The sequence below is a fragment of the Solea senegalensis genome, linkage group LG6, assembly GCF_019176455.1.
Source record: "Solea senegalensis isolate Sse05_10M linkage group LG6, IFAPA_SoseM_1, whole genome shotgun sequence".
Lineage (NCBI taxonomy): Eukaryota > Metazoa > Chordata > Actinopteri > Pleuronectiformes > Soleidae > Solea > Solea senegalensis.
In genome coordinates, this window is record NC_058026.1 from 25562632 (window position 1) to 25580164 (window position 17533).

Genomic DNA, 17533 nt, shown 5'->3' on the forward strand with positions numbered 1-17533 from the left:
CTCAATTGGGCGAGTCGATTTTTCCAAACACACGTCTTTATGTGTAGAAACTGAGGCTGCAACCATAAATCTATTAAAATTATTATCATTATTACTAATGGGCAACTCATTTTAGAATCAATTACTCAATTTGAATGGGGGTAATTATATTTATTTAATTATAATAAATTCTCCTGTCTTTTTTCCTGGTTTCTTTGCTTCATACAACAAAGAAAATACTTTAAATTGAATGATTTTGGTTTGCGGACAAAAACATTTAAGAACAACATCATTTATGGAAATAAGCGTTTGTTGCAGCGCTAGTATAAAAACTGTGGTCCAAGAGGGCCTCCAGCCTTTACCTCGAGTACATATATAAAACAAAAACAGGATTTTTATTTTAAAACAATTCTACATTTATACAAGCACACTTACGGGTTGTACAATCCCTTTCATCCAATAAACATTTAAATGACATACTCCATGTAATGAAATGTCTTTTGTTTGAGCAATTATTGCACAAATGAAACATTTACGAGCTCTAAACTTCCTGAAAACATCAAAGTTACTGTTCTCTCACTTCTACACACCAGAGTATGCTGCTCAATATGGTGATTGTAGCGTCTGTGAGTGACTTTGGTTCAGCAGTTTACAAAGTGACACCAACTTCCTGTTTCCTGTTTGAAAACACGCAGAAAACAGAAAATGTCTCATTGAATGGTCTTGTGAGGACCACTGTCCATCACTGTCCAGCATCTGAGTCGGAGTCACTGTAGTCTGCCACCAGCGACACGCCTGCTCCTCTGCTGATGTCCGGTGTGTGAGACATGTTTGAACTTTGACCTTCACGTGTGACGACTTCAGCGTCCGACTGTCTGCAGGTGACGGTGGCGCTGGCTTCAGTTTTGTTTCCAGGTTCTCCAGAGCGTCTGCGGATGAGTGGGCTGTGGGAGGAGCCAAGGGCTTTGGCTGCCACTGTTTCTTTCCCCTGCAGTCTGAGTTTGTGCAGAAGGCTGCCTGCAGCGCCCCCTGGTGTGCCCACTGGGGATTTGAACCATGAACGAGAGGAGATCTCTTTCCGCTTGCTGTGCTGTTTGTCTTCATAAGCTGAACAACGAGAAGAAAAATGATGAGAACACATTCCCACAAACGCTGCATTTTGTAACTTTTAAATACAAAAACATGTCTGTTACATTCAGAGTAAAAGGTCAAAAGACTCTCTCTGTGACTCTCAGTACAGCAGTGTTTTGTTGTCAGGCCTGGGGTCACCGCTGAGCACGTGAGATGGAAGAAGCACACAGCGAGAGTAAAGCAAGACAGCTTTCATTACAATTCAAATACAAAAGTCAAAGTGTGTGCTCTGCCAACAGCAGACAACAGCCTGACTGTCAAATCACAGCTGCTGCTATTTCTTTCAACACGCAGCTCCAATGACGTGTCCTGAAGCAGTTTGGTTTAAGAAAACATCGATACACATCAAAGACACAGTATCAATACTCATTATGAGTTTACATACAAATGTTCACTGCAGTGGTTATTTTGTGTTGTTATTAAACTCCCGACCACTCGATGGCAGTAAAAAAATCTTCCAGCAGCAAATCTTCCTGAGAAAAGGTGATTCAGTGATTCATTTTAGTTTTCCCCTTAAGTCAATGACTAAAATAAAATACTCTCCAAGGCTACACATTGGTTTTTACACATGTGAAAAGGTCTTGTGTGTGTTGCTTACAGTCAGGTGCTTGGTAAGTGAGGAGAGCAGCCAGTTTCTTGTCGTCCTCCTTCTCCGGCAGCAGTGGGATGGACAGGTTCGTCCTCATTCTCACAGCGTTGTCCTTCTCCTCCTGCTCGGCCAGAACTTTCTTCTCCATCTGAACCAAAAATTAAACCAGAGACATCAGTTTCCCTTAAACAATCTCAAAAATATAACGTTTAAATGTTTAGAAGTGGAGGGATCATACACATACACACATGTACATACAATAATAATGGTAATAGGTATTATTTATATAGTTTATAAATCAAAAATAAAGACCATTTATCCTGTCCAAAACACATCTGTCTCGATGGGCTGAGTTTTAAGTTTCTTTAGTATAATGTCTTTCTTGTGGAAGAAAGACTGGAGTCAGACTGGAGTCAGACTGGAGTCAGACTGGAGTCAGACTGGAGTCAGACTGGAGTCTGCTAAAGCCTAAAGCCTGGTCTGTGTTGAACTGCAGTTGCTCACAGATAAGTTTAATGTGATCATCTCCATAGTTCAGAAACTGTACATCTGTGCTCGTAGAGAGACAAGTAGGGTCAAAGACAAAGCCATGGAACACAGGGCAGGCTTCCTTGAACTGATTATCCAGATTGGAGTTAATTGTGTAGTTGGCTATATGGGCGGCAGCCGGTGCTTGTGGAGAGCCCTGAACCACTTTGACTCAGACAAAGACAGAGTTGAAAGCTGAAATGGTGAAACAGACGTAGAGTGGGTAGCAGCAGGGTAAAGAAGAGTTCAGGAGGACACAGCTTCTAAAACAGGGATGACTGTGACTGTGACTGCAAATTGTAATTTGAATGGAAAGTAGCACACAAATCCATAAGTGATGATGTGGTATAAAAATTGCGAGTGTCGCCAGCGTTGCCAACTTGGCGACTTTGAGGTTAAATCTGGTGACTTTCCAACTTTTTTTTTGTCAGAAGTGACAAATCTAGTGCCTTTTTCTGTTGTTATTGGAGACTTTTGTGTTGTTTGGACTCATGTAAGCACGCATCACTCTGCAGGTACTGTGCTCTCCTCCCTCTCCCAGTCCCAGTCTCACAGCAGCCTCTGCAGCAGTCCCAGCCTGCAGTCACAGCACAGAGCAGACCAGGCTGTTATTGAATCGTGCATATATGGCTGGTAATAGCGCATTCGTCAGCGGGTCAATGACGTTTCGAAACTTTAAAAAAACACAACATGTCTACACTATATGCTGTGACAGGTGTGTAGGAAAAGCTGCCGCTCTCCCAGCTGCATTTCAGTGGCAGGCAGTTACACTCTGAAATCATCGACTTGAAATGTTCAATTTAAGTTCAGTGAAGCACTTTAAGCACAAGCACCTTTATTTGGAAATGTTTTATTTTGCCTAAAGTTTTAGTTTGACATGTTCTATTTCAGTTTAGACTTTAAACAATTTCTTTTTCTTTTTATATATAATCATGCTTCAAATAAGGACAAGCATTTCTCTACACCTCATTCTTATACCTTTACACCTCAGCCCCCCCACACACCCACATCACTGAACTGCCGACATCACAACACACACACACTGCTGCTGTTAAAAACTTCAATAATTGTGCAATATTGTCCGACTTCTTGCCTTACTATAGATCTGTTTTTATACTAAAACAAATGTTTAGTTTAAGTTTATATTTAAACATAGGTTTTCTTTTATTATATTTTTCTGATACTGTGTTTACTTAAGAATTTCATTGTGCAGTGTGACAGTCTGTCTTAACTGAACATATGTCAATAAATATCTTGAATCTTGTTTACAAATCATTCACATTATATAAGTTATGGAGCGCGATATAAAAGGTGAAGCAATCTTCAAACACATCTTACTCTGAACTTCCTGCGGAGGGCGCTGTTGAGCTGGAAGTCATCCTTCCAGCCAGACTGATGGTCCTGGATCTCCAACAGGGACGGCAGAGCCTTTCTGAGCTTCTCCTTATCTTTTCCACCGTGATCAAGTTTGAACATGGCATCAGTCTCCAGCTTCTCCTTCTCTGCTCGCTCTGTGCGGAGAAGTGGAGGAGAAAGTGTTGGCAGGAAGCAGGAAAAAGAAAAGAAAACAGGTGGCAAAAAAGCAGGAAGACCTTGTAACAAAAAAAGTGTTGCTATTATGGTACACATTTTAAGACTCTGTCTTGGGGTGAACTCTTTCTCACCTGTGGTAAGGATCTGCTCATTGTCAGCCATGTCCCAGCGCTCTTCTTTCCTGCGTGCGCCGCTCACGATCACATAGTCGCAGGTGGCCGGGTCTGTTTGCATCTCGATGTAGTTAACACACAGGTGACACTTCATCCTGAACCTGGTGGCGAAGAAAGAAAACTTCATCAAAGAGCTTCATAATGTTTAAAAAAAAAAAAAAACGTCAACACAGCTCTGAGCAGCCAGAGCCAGATCTGATGATGTGTCTACCTGTAGATTGGCGTGGTGTAGTAGTTCCCCACTTTCTTCTTTTCAGCATTGTAGCGCACACCTGAATAACACGACAGCAGAGTTTTGGATGTGAAAAGCCACCGTGTGTGAGAGTATGGGTGTACGCTTCATTCTTAAATGAACCGTTTAAAGTTTTCTTTAATCAACAATCAAAAACAAATGATTGGTTATACATAAAATACATACTCCCCATGCACATAGATATTTGACAGTTCTAGACAGAACGTGTTTACCTTTGCATACCTAATGTCTTTTTCTGTGTGATTGTGACTGTGTGTAATTTTTAAGCTGTGATTTTTTTAGCTTCCAACATACATATTTTAACTAATCAGAATCAGTGTTGTGGAGGATCTGATATACAAAGGTCCCCAGACTGTCTGACAGATCATCTTAAAGCATGAAGTGGTAACATTTAAGCTCCTGAAGCAAGCAAACTCAGGTGCTTCTTTTTCTTTATATTTGGTCAAATGAAATGGGTACTAGCTCCTAATCACTAGATACAGTTTCCACCTCCACTACCAGTGAAGCAATGTCACCATTTCATGTGCATGAGTGTTTGTGTATATGATTTTATGCAAGTGACTGTGACAAAATGGTAGTGTTGTTTCCTGCAGACTCACCCATGCCAATGTGATTTTTACAGCCGTCACACCAGATGTTGTAGGGCATCTCAAACCTACACAGACACAGTTAAAAAAACGTTTAAACATCATAACAACCCCTTATTCTTATTCTTATTCTTATTACATGAATGCTTACATTTGCATGATGTATAAAGAAAGACATGTGTCATGTGACCACATGAGTGAGGGCTGCCATATTGCAGTTGTGTGGACTTGATATGAATAAACAACAAAAACAGTTGAACAAAAAGCAGCTAAATAATTTAGAATTTTTTAGAGGACAGAATATTTGTCACACAGCATTATGTTTGTGAACTGGCAGGGTATTGCTGAGTGGCCCCTGCAGCATTATAAATATGTTATTAACAGCGGAGTTGATGAAAATGGGGTCAAAGTGAATACCAGGCTGATATACAGTGTGCTGGTGGAAGCTACTGGAAACAAAAAAGTGGTATTAAATCATGACTATTTTATACTCACAATATCCAATTACAATTATGGAAATTAATTGAAACTTAACTAATTCAAATTGATGCATATTTAGACATGTAATGTGTGTGCTTATATACAAATATGAATGAACACAGCATATCTAATAAAATGCATATATATATTTTATGTGTAACATATATAAACAAGGCAATCACTGATGGCAGACTGACTACAGATCGGAAGGTTGTGTGTTCCAGTCCACACCAGGGTTAAAATTAGTGGGCCTCTGTTGCTCATATTGCAAGCAGGCACGGAAACACAGACAGAGAATCACCAAAAACCTATTGATTTTAGTGATTCTCCGTGGGGCGAAGTAATTATATGATAATACAGTTATTATCCTACAGCTACATCTGTGTAAGTGTGTGTACTAACCTGATAATGAGGATGCCCTGGGACAGTTTCCTGGCCCTCTCCCTGAGAGCATGGGTTTTATGGTAGCCATTAAGCGATCCATGCTAAAAAAATAATTATGAACATGTTAATGTCACAGTTATTAAGGACACTAACTCACATTGCTTTGAAAAGTCATACAAACCTTGGCCGGGTCGAAATCTGGAGGATAGTACTTGTTTGTTCCTTTTCTTTCACCCTTTAAAACAAAACATTTGTTTGTTAGCGAGGAGTAAATGTAATATTTAAACTCATGTGTCTTAACAGATGCAGATCATGGCTTACCATGACGACAGTTGAACGTCCCCAAAAGTAAGGTCACAGCTCTGTAGGAAACACATAAGAAAACCTTGTGATAGCTGTTCAGTGAGGAACTGAACCAGTGCTGTCCTCTTATACAGGACATATTTGACAAATCTCTGTCACCATCTGCAGACACGCAATGCAGACCACTAAATGTTTGCTGCTGGATTATTTAATTTTTAAACATGAAGACGTAATCAAATATTCACGCTTTTGGGAGAGATCGTTTTTGTGGAAAGTACATCATTTTGGAGTATTATAATTCTTGTTAAAGATGAGAGTCAGTCTCAGCCCGTCCTTTGACCACCCCGGCGAGGCACATTTACTTCCACTGTAATCTCCCGATTCTTTACCAAACACTGTTTACATTCATATTTCGACTTGTAAATGTGTCTTAACTAGCACCCTGTGCGGCTACGTGACTGACACACGGGCACAATCAAACGTGTCGCAGCTTCAAACAGGCTAGCTGACGTTAGCAGCTAGTTAATTAGCAACGGCTAATCCTAGCTCACATCAACTAGTTTTACTGTTTAACTTAAGCCAATTTAAGTCATTCTAGTGCGTAAATAGAGGAAGCGTAATGTCATACAACACATAATGTTTTCTCTTTGGTAAAACAAGGATAAAAAATACTTACAAATGCTCTCGCAGCTCCTACAAACCATGCTACAAACAACCAAGCAGGGGCTGATGGGTAATGGAGACGTACCAGATGGTGGCGGTAATGCTTCAAATCGCTCTTTGCCTACTTCCCATAAAACCCCCAAAAAAGAAGAAGAGAGGAAACGGAAGTGGCGTAGCGTTACGCGCTGTAGAAAATACCGGCGTGAGGAACGAAAACGTGCTCGGAGCCTGAAGAAGAAGAAGAGGAAGAAGACGAAGACGAAGAAGAAGACGAAGACGATAATCAACGGATCTGGCTCAGTTGTTCTTTTTTATTATTAAATTAAATTCGCACAGATGGAGACAACGTCGCACAAACGCTACATTTGCTCGTTTCCTGACTGTTCGGCGGCTTATAACAAACAGTGGAAACTGGACGCACACTTGTGTAAACACACGGGAGTGAAGCCGTACGCGTGCGGGCACGACGGCTGCGGTAAGTCCTTCTGCAGCACCTACCACCTGACGAGACACGGCCTCAGTCACAGCGGCAGCAGACCCTTTGAGTGCGGCGTGGACGGCTGCGCGGAGGCGTTCACCACCAACTCCAACCGAAACAGACACGTGAGCCGCGTCCACGCGCAGGAGTCCAAGGTGTATGCATGCAAGTTTGAAGGCTGCGGCCTCGAATTCAAGAAGAACAAACAGCTCAAGTCACACATGTGTGAGCAGCACACACAGTTGCCGCCTTATCAGTGCACGTATGATGGCTGTCACATGCGCTTCACCTTCCCCAGCAAGCTGAAGCGTCACGAGAAGGTTCACAGAGGTTACCCCTGCCAGGAGGAGGGCTGCACCCTCACGGCTAAGACGTGGACGGAGCTCCTGAAGCACAGGAGGGAGCAGCACGAGCGTGTCCTCAAGTGCGACCAGTGCAGCAAGGTATTCAAGGACTCGTGGTTTTTGCAGCAGCACCAGGCCGTCCACTCTGAGGTCCGGGTCATCTTCAGGTGCCCGAGAGAGAGCTGTGACAGGTCGTTCACCACGACCTTTAACCTGCAGAGCCACATCAGGTCCTTTCACGAGGAACTGCGGCCCTTCTCCTGCACGCAACCTGGCTGCAGGAAGAGCTTCGCCATGAGGCAGAGCCTCGACCGCCACTGCATCGTCCACGACCCTCAGCGGAGGAAGCAGAAGGCGCCAAGACCCAAAAGGTCTCTTGTCTCCAGGATTAGTGGTTACAGAGAAACCAAGATGTGCAAAAAAACGCAGGAGAGAGCGTCTGCTCAGACCCAGACTGGTCCTGGTGCACCTGTGGAGCTGGTGTCCCTCCTGCAAGATGCTTCGTTGCTATGCGTCCCACAGCAGGTGGACACTCATGGACTCACAAATGTCCTGACTACACATCTGACAGTGTAGAGGTCATTGCTGCAGGAGTGTGAGCACAAACAAATCTCATGACAAGTGTGTCTGTTAATGATGAGGCGTACCTGCAGGATGAAGCCTGGTTCAGGTGTTCACTCCCTCGGTCTGTCTGTGTGGACTTTTTAAGTGTGCTATTATGAGGTACTGACAGTTGTTGATGATCTGCCTCCATCACGATGTTCAAATGTCATTTTGTGAAATCTATCGTTCAGATTTACCTCAGTGTCTTAAACTGACCACACGAGGCAGCAGTAGATCTAAAAATGCAAAATGTTAAGATGGTTACTCATGTTGAGCATGTTGTTTTGTTTGTTTATGTTTAAACTGCGAAAGTTATTGTTCATATAAATATAAAAAAGTCTGGGTTAAGGTTATTTTCCTCAGAGTTCTCCATTTTGTTGTATGTGTGTTCAAGTTATTTAGTTTGTTTAAAACCAAAATATAGAGGTTATGAATTTGATAAAGACCTCTTGGGAATTTATATTTATCTCTTTCTCTGAGTGTGATTATTGGTGTTGCGGTTAGAGATGTAACTATATGAAAATTTCATATCACGGTTATTGTGACCAGAATTATCACGATTATCAATATTATCACAGTATTGTTAGATGTGTTCAAAAAGTACTGAACACACACACTGAAATCTTCTAACAAAGTTTTATTTAAAAAAATATATTTTATATTGTATGATGATCATTATTATTATTATTATTATGAATTATCATCTGACTGACTGACACACGCACAGGTCCTTGCTCTATGTCGGATAATAATTAAGTAGCAGCGGTCGTACACAGCATGAAAATAAAATTAAAAACACAGAAACAAACACATTTTGCTCTGCTACGGTACGTGTCGTCTGCACACTACTCGCTTTCGCTGATATCACCCAATAACATGTCTTTTTACAGGAATAACGTTAGGTAACACTTAACTTAGGTTTCCTTTATTGAGAAAATAAGAATGTTTTACAGACAAACCATGACATTTCACACTATTCCCACACCAGTTTTTGTTGACTTTACACTTGCTTAAAAGTTGTGTGTGGTGGTCACGGAGATGAAATTGAAAGAATTACCCCCCTTCGCTGAGTTTTTTTTTTTGCATTTTCTGCACAAGGGTTGATTGTCTTCAATTATTTTGCCGTCGTCAACATCCTTTAAAAATAGATCTTGATCTTGTTTTTTTACTGGGGGGGGAAATCTCTGGAGCGCAGGGGGCTTCAGCCGCGTTGTCACACGACAGTGGAAACTGCGCATGCACGCCCGCTTCTGAGCGAGTGCCGTTCAGGTGCTGCTGCTTCTCCAGGAAATGAGCAGTATCACTGAGTTTTTCAGTAATCGGGCGTCGGGAATTTTACCGCAGTTTATCGTCATACCGGTAATCGTTTCATCCCTAGTTGGGGTAAACCGTCCTGTCATCATGGTCCGCTGACAATGATCATACCCACATGGCTGTCACATACCCACAATGAAATAAAATACAACATCCAGATAATATTGGAAAAAAGAAAAGACTAAAAGACAGGACACTATATCACAATGAACAATGCTGAGAGCATTTACGTGGACTAGATTCAAGATTCAAGATTTTATTTGTCACATGTGGATGTACAAGTACACACCCCCCGACCCCGTGACTTTACAACAAGCCCCACTGTGCAACTGTGCAGCAATTATTCTAAGAAACAGGAGCAGCAGGGTAAACAGCTTTCTTTCCAACCGTGAAGGCCTTTGTCAGGAGTGTTAGGAGAAGCAGGTCACCGTAAACCAGTACAGGTACAAATTGGACCTGTCAAAGACTGAGAGATGGTAGCTGAAGGTGGAGAAAGGTGAGGGATTGTTGGGTGGAAGGAACATCGATGAAACCAAAGTTTTATGCAATATGACGACTACCTGGGTGTAACGGCACAGTTTATTGACAATGGCTGTAACTAACCACTCTGGTGCCCCAGTGACTTCCATTTGGACACGTACTCTCTCTCACTTTATCTGAGTATCTGTGGATGTTCTCAGGTGAATGTCTTTGTTGTCATGTTAACACATGTTCTTGTTGCATACCTGGGTCTATTTGAATGTGAAGTTCTGTGTTTAAAAATAAACATACTGTTAAACAATAGTGTCTGATTACTCATTCATTTAGTCATTAGAAGAAAGTTAATCTAGATGAATTTCAAAATGTGAGATTTTTTTAATCAAGTACTTCTTCGTCCAGAAGGAAAATCAGCTTTTGTTTTTGTTTTTTGTTGAAAAATCGCAATTTAAGTTTCTGCTTGATTGATCATGATTCAAAGATACGTAATAGTGATGTGATTATTTCAATATTGAGATCTTCCGTGCATTGGGCGTCGAGTCGTGTGTCAGTGAAGTCGTCTGGAGTCAGATGTTTTAACCGTGACGAGGCGCGGCAGAGTGTCTCCGTCCTGTCCAGCAGATTTACTCTGCTCGGAGCGAGGTGGAGATTCCGAGGCTAAATCCTCTCTGAATACTTCCAGTTACTGCAGGGCTGCGACCTGCATTCCTGACCCGCTCCACTCAGACAGGCCCTATATGGACTGACGGTCCCGTCCAGCGAACCCCAGGAATGCACAGCAGCAGTGCCCACACACTTGTAATTTAATGTCTCATTTCCTGTAACCATGTTCATGATGAAAGCCCATTACATGTGCAGGAAACAAATAAAACGCTTGTGGTCTTATCTGTTGCTTTATAACATTTCTTTTTGACTGTCACCACTGTGTTTCTGTGGTTTATGTTAGACTGACTTTTTATGTTACACTGATTTCTTATGTTAGACTGATTTTTTTTATGTTACACTGATTTTTTTATGTTACACTGATTTTTTTATGTTACACTGATTTTTCAAGTATACTGATTTTTATGTTACACCGATTGCTCCAAAATCCTACATATAATTCTAAAATCTACTTAAATTTCTAAAATTGTCTAATAATTCTAAAATCTACATATAATTCTAAAATCTACATATAATTCTAAAATCTACTTAAAGTTCTAAAATCTACTTAAAATTCTAAAATGTTCTTATAATTCTAAAATCTATTTATAATTCCAAAATCTACCTATAGTTCAAAAATCTACTTATAATTCCAAAATCTACTTATAGTTCCAAAATCTACTTATAATTCCAAAATCTATTTATAGTTCCGAAATCTACTACTAATTCCAAAATCTACTAATTCTAAAAACTACCTATAATTCCGAAATCTACTACTAATTCCAAAATCTATATAGTTCAAAAACTACTAATTTTAAAAGCTTCACAAAATAATTCCAAAAACTACTTATAATTCAAAATCTGCCCTTAGTTCAAAACTACTTTTGAATTCCAAAATCTACTTATAGTTCGAGAAATCTACTACTAATTCAAAATCTTTAATTCCAAAATCTACTTATAGTTCAGAAATCTACTAATAGCTCCAAAATCCTACTATAATTCTAAGATCTACTTAAAATTCTAAAATTTTCATATAATTCTAAAATCTACTTATAATTCTAAAATCTACTTAAAATTCTAAAATGTTCTTATAATTCCAAAATCTACTTATAATTGCAAAATCTATTTATAATTCCAAAAACTACTTAGAATCCCAAAATCTTATAATTCCAAAAACTACTAGTAATTCCAAAATCTACTTATAGTTCTGAAATCTACTACTAATTCCAAAAACTACTAATTTTAAAAACTACATATAATTCCAAAAACTACTTATAATTCCAAAATCTACTTATAGTTCAGAAATCTACTAATAGTTCCAAAATCCTACATATAATTCTAAAATCTACTTAAAATTCTAAAATTTTCTTATAATTCTAAAATCTACATATAATTCTAAAATCTACTTAAATTCTAAAATGTTCTTATAATTCTAAAATCTATAGTTCCAAAATCTATTTATAATTCCAAAATCTACTTATAGTTCCGAAATCTACTACTAATTCCAAAATCTACTTATAGTTCCAAAAACTACTAATTCTAAAAACTACATATAATCCCAAAATCTGTTTATAGTTCCGAAATCTAATAATTCCAAAATCTACTTATAATTCCAAAATCTATTTATAATTCCAAAATCTACTTATAGTTCCGAAATCTAAGAATTCCAAAATCTACTTATAGTTCAGAAATCTACTAATAGCTCCAAAATCCTACTATAATTCTAAGATCTACTTAAAATTCTAAAATTTTCATATAATTCTAAAATCTACTTATAATTCTAAAATCTACTTAAAATTCTAAAATGTTCTTATAATTCTAAAATCTACTTATAGTTCCGAAATCTACTACTAATTCCAAAATCTACTACTAATTCCAAAATCTATTTATAATCCCAAAATCTACTTATAGTTCCGAAATCTAATAATTCCAAAATCTACTAATTCTAAAAACTACCTATAATTCCAAAATCTACTTATAATTGCAAAATCTATTTATAATTCCAAAAACTACTTAGAATCCCAAAATCTTATAATTCCAAAAACTACTACTAATTCCAAAATCTATTTATAGTTCCAAAATCTATTTATAATTCCAAAATCTACTTATAGTTCTGAAATCTACTACTAATTCCAAAAACTACTAATTTTAAAAACTACATATAATTCCAAAAACTACTTATAATTCCAAAATCTACTTATAGTTCAGAAATCTACTAATAGTTCCAAAATCCTACATATAATTCTAAAATCTACTTAAAATTCTAAAATTTTCTTATAATTCTAAAATCTACATATAATTCTAAAATCTACTTAAAATTCTAAAATTTTCTTATAATTCTAAAATCTATAGTTCCAAAATCTATTTATAATTCCAAAATCTACTTATAGTTCCGAAATCTACTACTAATTCCAAAATCTACTTATAGTTCCAAAAACTACTAATTCTAAAAACTACATATAATCCCAAAATCTATTTATAGTTCCGAAATCTAATAATTCCAAAATCTACTTATAATTCCAAAATCTATTTATAATTCCAAAATCTACTTATAGTTCCGAAATTTACTAATTCCAAAATCTACTTATAGTTCCAAAACTACTTATTCCAAAATCTACTTTTAATTCCAAAATCTACTTATAGTTCTGAAATCTAAGAATTCCAAAATCTACTTATAGTTCAGAAATCTACTAATAGTTCCAAAATCCTACATATAATTCTAAAATCTACTTAAAATTCTAAAATTTTCTTATAATTCTAAAATCTACATATAGTTCTAAAATCTACTTAAATTCTAAAATGTTCTTATAATTCTAAAATCTATAGTTCCAAAATCTATTTATAATTCCAAAATCTACTTATAGTTCCGAAAACTACTTTTAATTCCAAAATCTACTTATAGTTCTGAAATCTAAGAATTCCAAAATCTACTACTAATTCCAAAATCTATTTATAATCCCAAAATCTAATTATAGTTCCGAAATCTAATAATTCCAAAATCTATTTATAATTCCAAAATCTACTTATAGTTCAGAAATCTACTAATAGCTCCAAAATCCTACATATAATTCTAAAATGTACTTAAATTTCTAAAATTGTCCAATAATTCTAAAATCTACATATAATTCTAAAATCTACATATAATTCTAAAATCTACTTAAAGTTCTAAAATCTACTTAAAATTCTAAAATGTTCTTATAATTCTAAAATCTATTTATAATTCCAAAATCTACATATAGTTCAAAAATCTACTTATAATTCCAAAATCTACTTATAGTTCCAAAATCTACTTATAATTCCAAAATCTATTTATAGTTCCGAAATCTACTACTAATTCCAAAATCTACTAATTCTAAAAACTACCTATAATTCCGAAATCTACTACTAATTCCAAAATCTACTTATAGTTCCAAAAACTACTAATTTTAAAAACTACAAATAATTCCAAAAACTACTTATAATTCCAAAATCTACTTATAGTTCCAAAAACTACTTTTAATTCCAAAATCTACTTATAGTTCCGAAATCTACTACTAATTCCAAAATCTACTACTAATTCCAAAATCTATTTATAATTCAGAAATCTACTAATAGCTCCAAAATCCTACTATAATTCTAAGATCTACTTAAAATTCTAAAATTTTCATATAATTCTAAAATCTACTTAAAATTCTAAAATGTTCTTATAATTCCAAAATCTACTTATAATTGCAAAATCTATTTATAATTCCAAAAACTACTTAGAATCCCAAAATCTTATAATTCCAAAAACTACTACTAATTCCAAAATCTATTTATAGTTCCAAAATCTATTTATAATTCCAAAATCTACTTATAGTTCTGAAATCTACTACTAATTCCAAAAACTACTAATTTTAAAAACTACATATAATTCCAAAAACTACTTATAATTCCAAAATCTACTTATAGTTCCAAAAACTACTTTTAATTCCAAAATCTACATATAGTTCAGAAATCTAAGAATTCCAAAATCTACTTATAGTTCCGAAATCTACTACTAATTCCAAAATCTACTTATAGTTCCTAAATCTACTTATAATTCCAAAATCTATTTATAATTCCAAAATCTACTTATAGTTCCGAAATCTAATAATTCCAAAAACTACTTATAATTCCAAAATCTACCTATAGTTCCTAAATCTACTTATAATTCCAAAATCTATTTATAATTCCAAAAACTACTTATAATCCCAAAATCTTATAATTCCAAAATCTACTACTTATTCCAAAATCTACTACTTATTCCAAAATCTATTTATAATCCCAAAATCTACTTATAGTTCAGAAATCTACTAATAGTTCCAAAATCCTACATATAATTCTAAAATCTACTTAAAATTCTAAAATGTTCTTATAATTCTAAAATCTACATATAATTCTAAAATCTACTTAAATTCTAAAATGTTCTTATAATTCTAAAATCTATAGTTCCAAAATCTATTTATAATTCCAAAATCTACTTATAGTTCCGAAATCTACTACTAATTCCAAAATCTACTTATAGTTCCAAAAACTACTAATTCTAAAAACTACATATAATCCCAAAATCTATTTATAGTTCCGAAATCTAATAATTCCAAAATCTACTTATAATTCCAAAATCTATTTATAATTCCAAAATCTACTTATAGTTCCGAAATTTACTAATTCCAAAATCTACTTATAGTTCCAAAACTACTTATTCCAAAATCTACTTTTAATTCCAAAATCTACTTATAGTTCTGAAATCTAAGAATTCCAAAATCTACTTATAGTTCAGAAATCTACTAATAGTTCCAAAATCCTACATATAATTCTAAAATCTACTTAAAATTCTAAAATTTTCTTATAATTCTAAAATCTACATATAATTCTAAAATCTACATATAATTCTAAAATCTACTTAAATTCTAAAATGTTCTTACAATTCTAAAATCTATAGTTCCAAAATCTATTTATAATTCCAAAATCTACTTATAGTTCCGAAAACTACTTTTAATTCCAAAATCTACTTATAGTTCTGAAATCTAAGAATTCCAAAATCTACTACTAATTCCAAAATCTATTTATAATCCCAAAATCTAATTATAGTTCCGAAATCTAATAATTCCAAAATCTATTTATAATTCCAAAATCTACTTATAGTTCAGAAATCTACTAATAGCTCCAAAATCCTACATATAATTCTAAAATGTACTTAAATTTCTAAAATTGTCTAATAATTCTAAAATCTACATATAATTCTAAAATCTACATATAATTCTAAAATCTACTTAAAGTTCTAAAATCTACTTAAAATTCTAAAATGTTCTTATAATTCTAAAATCTATTTATAATTCCAAAATCTACCTATAGTTCAAAAATCTACTTATAATTCCAAAATCTACTTATAGTTCCAAAATCTACTTATAATTCCAAAATCTATTTATAGTTCCGAAATCTACTACTAATTCCAAAATCTACTAATTCTAAAAACTACCTATAATTCCGAAATCTACTACTAATTCCAAAATCTACTTATAGTTCCAAAAACTACTAATTTTAAAAACTACAAATAATTCCAAAAACTACTTATAATTCCAAAATCTACTTATAGTTCCAAAAACTACTTATAATTCCAAAATCTACTTAATAGTTCCTACTAATAGTTCCGAAATCTACTACTAATTCCAAAATCTACTACTAATTCCAAAATCTATTTATAATTCCAAAATCTACTTATAGTTCAGAAATCTACTTAAAATTCTAAAATGTTCTTATAATTCCAAAATCTACTTATAATTGCAAAATCTATTTATAATTCCAAAAACTACTTAGAATCCCAAAATCTTATAATTCCAAAAACTACTAGTAATTCCAAAATCTATTTATAGTTCCAAAATCTATTTATAATTCCAAAATCTACTTATAGTTCTGAAATCTACTACTAATTCCAAAAACTACTAATTTTAAAAACTACATATAATTCCAAAAACTACTTATAATTCCAAAATCTACTTATAGTTCAGAAATCTACTAATAGTTCCAAAATCCTACATATAATTCTAAAATCTACTTAAAATTCTAAAATGTTCTTATAATTCTAAAATCTACATATAATTCTAAAATCTACTTAAATTCTAAAATGTTCTTATAATTCTAAAATCTATAGTTCCAAAATCTATTTATAATTCCAAAATCTACTTATAGTTCCGAAATCTACTACTAATTCCAAAATCTACTTATAGTTCCAAAAACTACTAATTCTAAAAACTACATATAATCCCAAAATCTATTTATAGTTCCGAAATCTAATAATTCCAAAATCTACTTATAATTCCAAAATCTATTTATAATTCCAAAATCTACTTATAGTTCCGAAATTTACTAATTCCAAAATCTACTTATAGTTCCAAAACTACTTATTCCAAAATCTACTTTTAATTCCAAAATCTACTTATAGTTCTGAAATCTAAGAATTCCAAAATCTACTTATAGTTCAGAAATCTACTAATAGTTCCAAAATCCTACATATAATTCTAAAATCTACTTAAAATTCTAAAATTTTCTTATAATTCTAAAATCTACATATAATTCTAAAATCTACATATAATTCTAAAATCTACTTAAATTCTAAAATGTTCTTACAATTCTAAAATCTATAGTTCCAAAATCTATTTATAATTCCAAAATCTACTTATAGTTCCGAAAACTACTTTTAATTCCAAAATCTACTTATAGTTCTGAAATCTAAGAATTCCAAAATCTACTACTAATTCCAAAATCTATTTATAATCCCAAAATCTAATTATAGTTCCGAAATCTAATAATTCCAAAATCTATTTATAATTCCAAAATCTACTTATAGTTCAGAAATCTACTAATAGCTCCAAAATCCTACATATAATTCTAAAATGTACTTAAATTTCTAAAATTGTCTAATAATTCTAAAATCTACATATAATTCTAAAATCTACATATAATTCTAAAATCTACTTAAAGTTCTAAAATCTACTTAAAATTCTAAAATGTTCTTATAATTCTAAAATCTATTTATAATTCCAAAATCTACCTATAGTTCAAAAATCTACTT

The 17533-nt window shown here is 34.2% G+C and overlaps 2 protein-coding genes across 2 annotated transcripts; one reads left to right on the plus strand and one right to left on the minus strand.

Annotated features, from left to right (window-relative positions):
* Window positions 1-355: 355 nt before the first annotated feature.
* yju2b (YJU2 splicing factor homolog B) lies at window positions 356-6728 on the minus strand. The gene is made up of 10 exons (XM_044029278.1): window positions 6617-6728; window positions 5959-5999; window positions 5819-5872; window positions 5656-5738; window positions 4786-4841; window positions 4145-4205; window positions 3892-4034; window positions 3566-3738; window positions 1709-1847; window positions 356-1086 (listed from the first exon to the last, which is right to left on the minus strand). The coding sequence occupies exons 2-10, from the start codon at window positions 5959-5961 to the stop codon at window positions 722-724; spliced, it is 1077 nt and encodes a 358-aa protein (XP_043885213.1). The 5' UTR covers window positions 5962-5999; window positions 6617-6728; the 3' UTR covers window positions 356-721.
* A 44-nt stretch (window positions 6729-6772) lies between these two features.
* On the plus strand, window positions 6773-8467 carry LOC122771611 (transcription factor IIIA-like). Its single transcript, XM_044029279.1, has one exon. It carries the CDS (start codon window positions 6940-6942, stop codon window positions 7999-8001), a length of 1062 nt encoding a protein of 353 aa, XP_043885214.1. The 5' UTR covers window positions 6773-6939; the 3' UTR covers window positions 8002-8467.
* The last annotated feature ends 9066 nt before the right edge of the window (window positions 8468-17533 follow it).

Bases quoted from the DNA above. Each gene is read 5' to 3' on its own strand.
- LOC122771611 (XM_044029279.1), top strand. From the start codon at position 6,940: ATGGAGACAACGTCGCACAAACGCTACATTTGCTCGTTTCCTGACTGT.
- yju2b (XM_044029278.1), bottom strand. The intron at 5,739-5,818 runs GTTTGTATGACT...TTATTTTTTTAG, and splicing joins CAGATTTCGACCCGGCCAAG to CATGGATCGCTTAATGGCTA. The intron at 4,842-5,655 runs GTTAGTACACAC...GTGTCTGTGTAG, and splicing joins CAGGGCATCCTCATTATCAG to GTTTGAGATGCCCTACAACA.